The following is a 12181-nucleotide window of genomic DNA, read 5'->3' on the forward strand; positions in this document are numbered from 1 at the left end:
TCAAAATACAAAAGGTTTAAAGATTTGTAAAGAAAATCCAAAGACTTTTACTTAAATCTTACTAAAAGGCCTCAATTACACCTCCTCTGTCGTTCACAGTATATTTTGCCTAGCGGGGGCCAGCTTCACAGGCCTTAAATATTTTTCACTTATATATTTTGATAATGTTTCCTTTATAGTGGGTATAACAAGTAACCAACCCTAAACTCTTCTTCCCTACTAGTATTCCTCAATTCTCCTCCCTTCCCCAACTTCTCCCCTCTGCCTCCTCTATTAAACCTTCCCTATACAGTAATTCCCCTGCATCTACAATGTAAACGTCCCCTAAATTGTAATTCCTTTCATCTATTATGTAAGCATCCCCCAATTGTAACTTCCTAGAAAATCCCAGCTATCTTATACTATATCCCGCTTAGAACTGTAAGCATCCCCTAAATTGTAACTTCCTGGAAATGTCCAGCTGTCTTATACTGTAATCCGCTTAGAACTGCAAGATAAAGGCGGAATTTAAGTCACTAATGTAATGTATATTTTAGCGTGAGAACATTTCGGGATAGTTCCGAGTACCCATTATTGAAGGCATATAGGGCACATGTTTGTCTTCATAAAATGGGCATAGAAGTATGTTGGGGCAAATGTGAGGCCCTTTTACTAAAGCTGTGACAAAAGTGGCCTTAGTGTACTTTTACCACTCTTTCCCGCTTGCTAAGGCCATTCATTCTATTATTTTCGACACTATTGCTACTGCTCTAGTTAAATTTTATAGACTATTAGTGATAGGAGATATTAATCTACATCTTGAACACACTAACAATAAGGATGCTCCAAATTTCAATTCTTTTCTCCTTTCTATGAGCTTCTCCATTCCATCTATTGCTTCTACTCATGAAAAGGGTCACTCGCAGGACATTATCAATTTTTTTAGACCTCACCACCCAACGAACATCTATTGATGATGCCTGTTGGCAGACAGTCCCCTGGTCTGACCATTTACCTTGGCAAATTCTCTCTGCCTATTTTTATGTCTCATATTCAGGAGAAATTTCAGCAAAAAAGAACTTATCACTTTCAGAAAGAAAATTAACCCAGAACTTTTCTGGTCTCAATTGTTAGGCTCTCTCCCCCGCTCACCCAGCGACCTCTCTATTGATAGTAGCTGGAGTAATTGGAGAAATATTGTAGAAAACACTTATCACTCTTTGGCCCCTCTCACTTCTAAAGTAATCTCTTATGCTTGGAAAGCTCCCTGATTTACCTCTTTTCATAGGGATCTAAAACAAAATAGCCAAAAGGAAAGATTTATAAACTATAAAGAGTTTTACCTCATGCAAAATTGTCATTTCTTTAATAAGACATTAACTATTTTTTTCTCAGGCCCTCCAAGTACCTACACATCCAAAATGTGGCCCTGCAAAGGGTATGAGTTTGAGACCACTGTTGTAGACTGTATGGGTGTATGTTAAATCCCGTGCTAATGGGCGCACGGCAAAGCTCCACGTGCTAGCTGTCACACCCACTCTCCACCTTCCCAGGCAATAAAAACTATTTTTTATTGTAGTGTGTCCACTCAGATGACCAAATTTACTACCTCAGTGTGTCCTATAGTAACCCTTTTGAAGCTGCAGAAAGCACATATCAGTGCTTTTCAGCTTAGTAAATGAACCCCTTTATTAGGCATGGTAAACAAGTTTCAAGTTTGTGATTTACTATCTCACCCATCAGACGGACCTTCTGGTTTACAGAGTAAAAAAAAAAAAAAAAGAATAGCTTGAAAATACAGTGGAACCTTGGAATAACCCCGTTCGAGTTTCAAGACAGTTCTTCCCATTGAAAAGAATAGAAACTTGATTAATCCGTTCCTTGGTCCCACAAACTCTGCAAGATCGGGACCCCAAGCAGCAGAGGCAGCAACATCAGGATCCCCAGCGGCAAGACAGCAAGATCGGCAATGGCAGCTGCAAGTGGTGTTCAGCCTAAAGCTTCCCTCCCAGGTGGAAACAGGAAGCTGCGTCAGATGGGAAGCTTTGGGCTGAGCACTGCTTGCAGTTTGGATTCCAAATCGTTAAGAGTTCTGGGGCGTCCGGATTCCGAGGTACCACTGTATTCACAAGCAAGACAGAAGAAGGGAAGAGGGAAGAACCTACAGTATTGAAGATAGGATGGGGAGGGAAAATCATATAAGGAATTTGCATCCGGTACTCGTAAGAAGAAGGGCTGGGCAAAAATTAGTGAGTCATCCTAGGTACTTTGACAACTTATTCCAGAGTTTGGAGCCTTCGACAGAGAAGATTGAGCAGTGAGGATTTATAGGTTTTTTTGTTACTTATTACTTGCTAGAAACTATTATAAATCTAACGCAACATGTTTTGTGAATTTGCATTCTGTCATATGCTCTAAATTATTAAATGCAAATGCTCATTCATATGAAACTAATTTTATATATATTTTTAAAGGCAGGAAAACTTGCCATGGATAGAGGATGGGCGATCAATGTGGGTAAGTAGTTTAAAAAGTTTATAACGTTTGATTTGTATGAATACACAGTATTATAAGGTGACTGTTTTGAATTATTCACATGGGATTTAGCTGCTTTGCAAAATAATCGATGTACTGCATCTTTGTTTATTAGTGAATTTTGATATACACCCCCCCCCCCTTTCATAATATAACGCAGGAAGATGAGGCACTCCATGAAATTTTGTTCTTTCTCTTCTAGGGCCAATTATTATATCGCTTCCAGTGTTTTTGTACATACCCCATGCAGTTCAACTCCAACAGAAGTCCAACTAGCACTAATTTCTTGTCAATATGGAAAAAACTTTAAGCGTGGTATTTTGAACAGTAGTTTATTGATATTTATAAAGTTTCATTTGAACAAAGTGTAGGCAAGGACAAGGAAAGGCTTTTGGGGTGTTGTAGGAACCAAGAGTAGTACATAACTGGAGGATTCCTTGGGTTGGAAGGGAACGGATATTGACAGGATTTCCAGATGTATTGTGGTGGTGTTTTGGGTTTTTTTCATAACATAAATGGGCAATTCTTATAAGCTGGCACCTAAAGGTACACACCACTTTAAACAAGTCAAAGGCACCATTAAGTGCTGCAGTACTTAACTTCAAGGGGGTATATACATGAGTGAAGCATGGGTGAGTTAAAGGCATGTCTCCCAGTTATGCATATAGTTTGTAGAATACTATAAACTGTACACATTACTTGGTGCACCTGGATATGCCAACTTACTCCTTCCATTGATATGGCTTAAGAGAGTGTGCCTAAACATGGGTGCCAGTGCTGACTATGGGCCAGATTCACTAAGCTGATCGATCGTGTCCCGACTGGTTTGTGACCAGTTTGCGACTCGATTCACTAACCTGCATCCCGATCCGATCCATCCATGCAAATGAGGGGGAAACGGCATGCAAAGCAGGAAGGCAGCGATTCACCAAAGAAAAAGGAACACCGATTGGGCTGGCTGATCCCAAAACAAGCGACTGTTGAGCCTGCCGACTCTCCTGCTCCATGCCGCCCAGAAATCCCATCCAACTTCCCCCCCCCCCCCCCCGTTCTGGCTGCACGCAGTAGTTCATTCCAGGAGCCGCTTTGGAGGTGGTCGAAGGAGTTATAGCGGCTAGAAGCGGGGGCAGCTGACCGGGTTACGAGAGGCAGACAGGGGGGCTCGTACGGAGCACGAGGTCCAAGCTTGCCCCTGTACTTGGTGATCTTGCTACTTGGGGGTTTGGGAGTCCTGCTGTTCATCTAGGAGTGGGCTGGGGACGTTGGGGTTTTTGGGCTAGCTCGGAGGGGGGGAAGGGGCTTGGGGGGGGCTGTTGCTGTGCCTCGAGGTACTGTGGGTGGGGGGGTGGGCTTGCTTCTCTCTGCTCCCTGGCCTGACTCTCCTGCCACCCCTACTCTGTGGTTTTAACCCGCCGCAGTGCAGCCCTGTGTTAAAATCACGGGCTCGCGAAAAAGTGAAAAAGTTTTAAAAAGTAAATTCCAGCGGAGAGCATGCACAGACCATCTACAAGCAAAGAAGATGGTCTGCGCATGCGTCCGGATCGCTCTCCAGCGATCTGTGTAGTCGGTAGGGGGTGTGTGCCTTCGATCGGGCTGTTTTGTATGCGGGCGCGTTGGGAATCAGGCGTCTGGCCATGGGTCGCCCATAGAACGGATGAGAAAAGGGAGGTTAGTGAATCTGGCCCTTAGCCTAATTTTTTTTTTTATAATGGAATCTTAATGCCAAGATGTTACAGAGTTGGCGCCAAGTGCATGGTGTTGGGGGGGCCATTTTATCGAATTACCGTATTTTCGCGGATATAACGCGCACCTGTGTAAAACGCGCACAGGGGTATAGCGCGCAGAAATCACGATGATATGTACCAAAACTTTTCTATACCGCGCTCAGGCATATAACGCGCATGATGCCCGACGCTCCTTTCGCCCGCCCTGACTTTCCGTGCGCTGTCCCGACTCTCCGTTCACCCCCCTGACTTCCGTGCACTGCCCTGACTTTCCGTGCGCTGTCCCGACTCTCCGTTCACCCCCCCTGACTTTCCGTGCACTGTCCCCCCTTGAAGTCCTGTCCCCCCTGAAGGTCTGTCCCCATTCTGAAAGCCTGATGCCCCCCCCCCCGACGCCCGATACATCCCCCCCCCCGGCAGGACCACTCGCACCCTCACCCCGAAGGACCGCCGACTCCCCAACAATATCGGGCCAGGAGGGAGCCCAAACCCTCCTGGCCACGGCGACCCCCTAACCCCACCCCGCACTACATTACGGGCAGGAGGGATCCCAGGCCCTCCTGCCCTCGACGCAAACCCCCTCCCCCCAACGACCGCCCCCCCCAAGAACCTCCGCCCGTCCCCCAGCCGACCCGCGACCCCCCTGGCCGACCCCCACGACCCCCCCCACCCCCCTTCCGCGTACCTTTGGAAGTTGGCCGGACAGACGGGAGCCAACCCCGCCTGTCCGGCAGGCAGCCAACGAAGAAATGAGGCCGGATTGGCCCATCCGTCCTAAAGCTCCGCCTACTGGTGGGGCCTAAGGCGCGTGGGCCAATCAGAATAGGCCCTGGAGCCTTAGGTCCCACCTGGGGGCGCGGCCTGAGGCACATGGGCCAAACCCGACCATGTGTCTCAGGCCGCGCCCCCAGGTGGGACCTAAGGCTCCAGGGCCTATTCTGATTGGCCCACGCGCCTTAGGCCCCACCAGTAGGCGGAGCTTTAGGACGGATGGGCCAATCCGGCCTCATTTCTTCGTTGGCTGCCTGCCGGACAGGCGGGTTTGGCTCCCGTCTGTCCGGCCAACTTCCAAAGGTACGGGGAAGGGGGGTGGGGGGGTCGTGGGGGTCGGCCAGGGGGGTCGCGGGTCGGCTGGGGGGCGGTCGGAGGTTCTTGGGGGCGGGCGGTCGTTGGGGGGAGGGGGGTTTGCGTCGAGGGCAGGAGGGCCTGGGATCCCTCCTGCCCGTAATGTAGTGCGGGGTGGGGTTAGGGGGTCGTCGTGGCCAGGAGGGTTTGGGCTCCCTTCTGGCCCAACTACACAAAGGTACGGGGAAGGCGGGTGGGGGTCGGCCAGGGGGGTCGCGGGTCGGCTGGGGGACGGGCGGAGGTTCTTGGGGGGGGGCGGTCGTTGGGGGGAGGGGGTTTGCGTCGAGGGCAGGAGGGCCTGGGATCCCTCCTGCCCGTAATGTAGTGCGGGGTGGGGGTAGGGGGTCGCCGTGGCCAGGAGGGTTTGGGCTCCCTCCTGGCCCGATATTGTCGGGAAGTCGGCGGTCCTTCGGGGTGGGGGTGCGGGTGGTCCTGCCGGGGGGGGGGGGATGTATCGGACGTCGGGGAGTCGGCCGGGCAAGAGGGCTTGGGCTCCCTCTTGCTCCGATCGTGGATGCGGGTGCGGGTGGGAGCGCGTGCGAGCGGTCGTTCGGGGTGGGGGTGCGAGCGGTCCTGCTGGGGGGGTGAATCGGGCGTCGGGCGGGGTGGGAACTATGTTTAAAAACTTTTCTATACCGCGCTCAGGCATATAACGCGCGAGGGGTATGCGCGGTACGTAAAATCACGTATAACGCGCGCGTTATATCCGCGAAAATACGGTACTCCAAACAGTTATAGTTTTTTATGAATGGCAGCACATCATAGTTAGATAAATTCTGTAACCTATATAGATATTTGTGAACTACACTTTTTGATATTGAATAGATTTAACAGTTTGGAAAAGTGTGCATCAGGGTAGAATTTGTTTATTTTCCTAATTTGATCTAGAGTAATGATATTTGCATAAACCAAATGAGAAAAAAACACCCATTGAAGACTTAGGAGCTCTTTTACTAACTGCACTAATGGATTTAGCTTGTGCTAAATGCTAAGAAGCCCACTCTATACCTCAGGCCTTCATAGCATTTAACATTTGCTAATCGTCGACGCATACTACATCGTTAGCGCACCTTAGTGAAAAGGCTCTTTAAAGATTGTTTGCTCATGATGCTAAAAATCACAATAAAGCCTCAAGGTGCATGTACGAGGGGGCCGGTGAAAAGTTCTCAGTCCAACCAAGAAAAGAATGACGTGGAACGATGAAATTTACAAGTTATTCCAAACTTTTCTTGACAAGTTTTCATTTCAGTGAAATGAAACAAAAAGTGTAAGTTTCGTGGCCCCACATTATTCTCTTTGGTTGGGCTGAGAACTTTTCACTGGCCCCTCGTATATCATAGCTTACCAAACTTTTTCGGGCCATGATTCCCATGGTTGTAGCTGTGCGTGAACCCGTTTGAGGTCACGACCCACAATTTGGGAAGCTCTGATTCATCCTTTTGAGTCGGTAGTTTACAAGTAAAAAGTATCTTGGGGTTCAGTGACTCGGCAGGCCTCATGAACTGTGATGTTTCTAAAGCAAGGATGCAAAATTATCCAATCAATCCTGCGTACTTCAGAAATCGAGTTAAGAATAAAATTGATATATATTTTTTCTACATATACGAGTATGCAGTACTTACGCCCACACTACAATGCTTAATTTGAAATAGGCTTGCAAAACCCAGTGAATGTTGAGAAACTAATACTCTTATCCCTCTTGTGATATTGGTTTGGTGACATTTCCAGTATTAAATATATGTTCCATCACTGGTGTATAAGCTTAGAAGGGTAAATCTGAATTACATTTTCTCACTTAAAACAATGAGAGAAATTGAGTTCTAATATTTACCTTTGATATTGTCATACCTATGTAGCAGAATATTTAGCTAAAATTCACACTTTCTTTCAGGTGGTGGTTTTCATCATTGTTCAAGTGATAAAGGTGGAGGATTTTGTGCTTATGCTGATATTACACTGACTATTAAGGTAATGCAACGACAGCTAAGAACGACGAGCAGCAGTAGGAAAAAAAATGTAACCAAATAAATTTTATTTGAAAATTTCATATATCTTCTATTAGCAGTTACACATACCCTAGATTCTTTTTATTAATCTGGTTGTAAGTAAATGATTATAGATATGGACTTTTTCTATACCATTGTGTCTTATTCAGATTTTGTGTGTTTGAACTGCTTTCTGTAAATTTCTTATAATATTCAATAAAAACTATTGAACTAAAAAAAAAAAAAAAGGAAATGCACTGGCTCAAAACATTTCCCAGGTACAAATAATCACAGATGTAACTAATATAATACAAATATTAACTTCTGAAAAGTATTTTTGGGGTGTTTGTCCTCCTTTGGCTCTCTGCAAAGATAGAATTGGCCAGATGTCATTTCAAGTAAACAAAATCGTTAGAACATAAGAATTGTCGCCGCTGGGTCAGACCAGTGGTCCATCGTGCCCAGCAGTCCACTCACGCGGTGGCCCTCAGGTCAAAGATCAGTGCTCTAAATGAGTCCAGCCTCACCTGCATACGTTCCAGTTTAGCAGGAACTTGTCCAACTTTGTCTTGAATCCCTGGAGGGTGCTTTCCCCTTTAACAGACTCCGGAAGAGCGTTCCAGTTTTCTACCACTCTCTGGGTGAAGAAGAACTTCCTTACGTTTGTACGGAATCTATCCCCTTTTAACTTTAGAGAGTGCCATCTTGTTCTCTCTATCTTGTAGAGGGTGAACAACCTGTCTTTATCTAAGTCTATACTCTTCATTATCTTAAATGTTTCCATCATGTCCCCTCTCAGTCTCCTCTTTTCAAGGGAGAAGAGGCCCAGTTTCTCTAGCCTCTCACTATACTGCAACTCCTCCAGCCCCTTAACCATTTTTGTCGCTCTTCCCTGGACCCTTTCGATTAGTACCATGTCATTTTTCATGTATGGCGACCAGTTTATTTCAGTAAGGCAGTGTCTCTCAAACGGTGTGCCCCAAAGTTATTCCAGATGTGCCATGAGAGATTCTAGAATTTTACTATATATTTTTTTTAATTCCCTTCATAAGTATACAGGTCCTCGTCGACCTATGCAACTTATGATGATTTGACTTTACGACGCATTTCCCCCATCTCCCATCCCAGCTCATACTAACTATTTTTTATCCCTCACCGCTGGACCACCAGGGAAAAGGTACGTGGGGAGGGGTAACAAATACTGTAGTTAGTATAGGCCGACTTATGTCCAGATCGACTTGCGACCTGTCAGTCCGAACCAATAGCGGTCGTAAGTTGACGAGGACCTGTACAGTAAAATAGATGACATGTATATCACATATGCAAGCGTCTGTCAATGTTATAAGCATCTGTGTGCTTAAGGATACAACCGCCCAGATAAGCATCATTTCAGTGTAATAGGTGAGACATTCTAGACAGTAGAGTTATTTCCCTATAGTTGCAGAAGGAATCCACTCCGGATTTTTCACTCTATAGTACTTCACTGTTTAGCTCCCTCTACAGTTTTTTTTCTTCTGCACACTTGGATGCAGTTGTGTGTGTTCTGTTCTCCCTATTTTATTGTTTTAATTTGATGTAATTTCATCTCCTTTTTGGGTAAATTAGTGCTTGGAGCTCTGCCTGCCATCTCAAAACATTACGCCTCACCAGTGGGTCTTGGACTTTTTTTTGGTTGAGTTACAAACTGGAATTTGCTCGATCGCTGACAGATCGGTTAGTGGGCTCTGCTCAGATTGCCTGGACAAAGCGCTGAGGGTGAAGAGAGCCTGTGTTCTCCTTGGTCTTGATGTGTTATTTATGATTAGACGGTTGTTTAAGTAGCTAGGCCCAGTTCCATTTAGGGCTCTGAAGAGGGTGCAGAAGAATTTGTATTGTATGCATGCTTGTATTGGGAGCCAGTGTGAGTCCTGGAAAGCAGTGATAATGTGATCTTATTTTTTCAGTGAATATATCAATCTGAGAGCTGTGTTTTGCACCGTTTGTAATTGTTTTAAAGTGTAGGCGGGACATGACAGGTATAGGATGTTACAATAGTCCAGGAGTCCCAGGATTGGCGCTGATGAGTCTGAATTGTTCTTTGTTGAAGTACTTTCTTGGGTTGTACATGATTGCGAATGCCTTCTGGACCATTTTACTGTGCCTGTTTTCAGTTTGTTTATGCTTCTCCAGGATGCCTGTCGGCCCTTGAGGGCTGGAAATAATTTGTATATATATTTCCATTTACTGGGGAAGTGGTTTCTCAGCTTCTTTGAAGCCTGTATTGGCATTTCACTTTAATGTTGGTTGAACTCTTGAGTATAACAGTTGGTTTGAGCCTGTTGCTACAGGTGCTTCTATTTCGCGTGTATTGGGTGGCTCTTCGTGCTTTGTAGAGGGAGCTAAACAGCCCAGTGAAGTACTATAGAGGCAGAGTGAAAAATCTGGAGTGGATTCCTTCTGCAACCATGTGACTAAAGGGAAATAACCCTACTGTCTAGAACAGGGGTGGGCAACTCATTCCTCGAGGGCCGGGATCCAGTCGTGTTTTCAGGATTTCCCCAATGAATATGCATGAGATCTATTTGCATGCACTGCTTTCTATGCATATTCATTGGGGAAATCCTGAAAACACGACTGGATTCCGGCCCTCGAGGACCGGAATTGTCCACCCCTGGTCTAGAATGACTTGCCTATATCCTGGAAAAGAGCTTACCAGAGTAAGTACATAATCTCTTTTTCTTTGATGTGATTGGTCTTTGAAAACTAATGGCAAGTAATTTTATTTTTTATGCAGTACACTTCCCCCTCCCCCTCCGGATAGGGGATGGCAAGGCAGCGAATAGAGAAAAACCGCAAATAACTTTTTGTATGTTATTGGCAGTTTTTCTGTATTAAAAAACAAACAAACAAAAATCCCCCACAAAACCAAGAAAGTGAAGCTTGGAGCAGCAATTTTCTCTATGCAACGCCGGGATCAGCTATTTTCTTTGCAACGCTGGGAGTAACAATTTCCTGTGACGTAAATTTGGAGGCTGGACCTTTGATCGAAAAACCGCGAATAACCAAAACCCGCGAAACCGTGAATACGGAGGGGGAAGTATAGTTATCCTAATTTGAGCAACAAAGCAATCAAGGCTTTTGTTACTATTTAGATCTGGGGTCTCAAAAGTCCCTCCTTGAGGGCCGCAATCCAGTCGGGTTTTCAGGATTTCCCCAATGAATATGCATGAGATCTATGTGCAAGCACTTCCTTCAATGCATTATTCATTGGGGAAATCCTGAAAACCCGACTGGATTGCGGCCCTCGAGGAGGGACTTTGAGATCCCTGATTTAGATCTTATTTTTGCAAACTTGGATTTTTAGCTCCGACAGAAATTAAGTTGAAAAAAACAGAACAGTAGATGGTGGATAATGAAATACGTGTTTGCTTGTCGACTATCGAGCCTGTGTTTTGAGTTAATTGACATTCAAAAACAAGCACGTCCATCGCATTGATTAACAATTCTGTTCTACCTATTTTAGTCATCAAAAACAACCAATAGGAGCACTATAAACTTAAAACCACTTTGTAAACTGCCTGAAGGAGCTCAGAACCACGAGAAGGTGTAATGAACACGACCAGGGTAAAACTTTGATTAGTGTTTCAAATGTCTATCATTGCTCCCTTTTGGAGTTGTTTATAAAGTTGTTTCATATTGTGTAAAAAAAATTTAAATAGAAGTGCAAAAGTGTTTCACTAATTCACAACAGCTTTCTTATATTTTAAACTTTGAACTTAAGTCTTTTTGAAAAAACTCAAAGGTAGGTAAAAGTTATCTTTCTGAAGCAGAATCTTTATCTTGCTAAAGCCGGGTCTGACGCGTTTCGCCAAGACGGCTTCCTCGGAGAACCCGCTTCAACAAGTTGACAATCAAAAATAGAACTGCATTCTGAAAAAAAGAAGAGAAAAAATGCTTGTTACTATTTAAAAGGCAATTGGAGGCATCACCTACCTGCAGCAAACAAAATGTGTCTGTGCAGCAGATGCAGTCCATATATGATTTATCTAAAGATCCTTCCATCATCATCCGCCCAGCAGATAAGGGGGGTGGGATAGTCATTCTGGACACAGAAGCTTATGTTGCGGAAGCTATGCGTCAGTTGTGCGATTTACAATACTATGAGAGATTGCCTCCTAATCAATCCCACTAAGGAAAATTCTGAAGGCATTCAGCAGGCTTTAGAACAAGGAGTGATTACTGATAAAGAATTCCATTTTTTGCGCTAGAAATATCCTGTAATACCTGTAATATACTTTGTTCCCAAAATACATAAGAGCATTACATCTCCTCCAGGACGTCCTATTGTGTCGGGCAATGGCTCATTTTTGGAGCCATTATCTGATTTTGTGGACTTTTATTTGATTGATTGACTCGCGCAGCCGCACGTGCACGGCTTTTTGAACACGTGCGGCTCGAGAAAAAGGAAGCCGGCAAACTCGGAATATAAGGTGAGGTGGAGGGAGGGAGCTGGCTAAACGCTATGGGCGGGCGGGCGGTGGCTGCGGGGACTGCGCAATCCTTGATGCCTCACTGCGGAGACAAGACCATTCCCCGCTCCACGGGGCGGTGAATGGCCTTGTCCCCGTCTCCGCAGCGACTGCTATTTTTCTTTCTCCGTTCCGGCGGGTTACCCACGGCTAACCGCGGGTAACCGCCACCGTGTCATTCTCTAGTTTGAATATCAAACAAATTTTTACCACAGAGACGTCTTAGCCATTTTCACTTTATAACAATTTTTATTGAAAGAATCAAATAATCAATATAATAGGATAATACAAAAACATAATCAATACAATAAGAATCATAATAATA

At 45.2% G+C, this 12181-nt stretch overlaps 1 protein-coding gene across 2 annotated transcripts in view; it reads left to right on the forward strand.

Moving 5' to 3' along the window:
- HDAC11 (histone deacetylase 11) overlaps positions 1 to 12181 on the forward strand; it is a 76684-nt gene that overhangs the window by 42850 nt on the left and 21653 nt on the right. Inside the window, exons 5-6 of one of the 2 annotated variants that reach the window (XM_033926423.1) lie at positions 2454 to 2496; positions 7255 to 7331. The exons of the other annotated variant lie outside the window; for it this stretch is intronic. Coding sequence (XP_033782314.1) covers positions 2454 to 2496; positions 7255 to 7331 — 120 coding nt within the window. The remainder of the gene's footprint in view (positions 1 to 2453; positions 2497 to 7254; positions 7332 to 12181) is intronic. 2 annotated transcript variants of the gene reach the window in all.

Source organism: Geotrypetes seraphini, chromosome 17, assembly GCF_902459505.1.
Source record: "Geotrypetes seraphini chromosome 17, aGeoSer1.1, whole genome shotgun sequence".
In the NCBI taxonomy this organism is placed as follows: domain Eukaryota; kingdom Metazoa; phylum Chordata; class Amphibia; order Gymnophiona; family Dermophiidae; genus Geotrypetes; species Geotrypetes seraphini.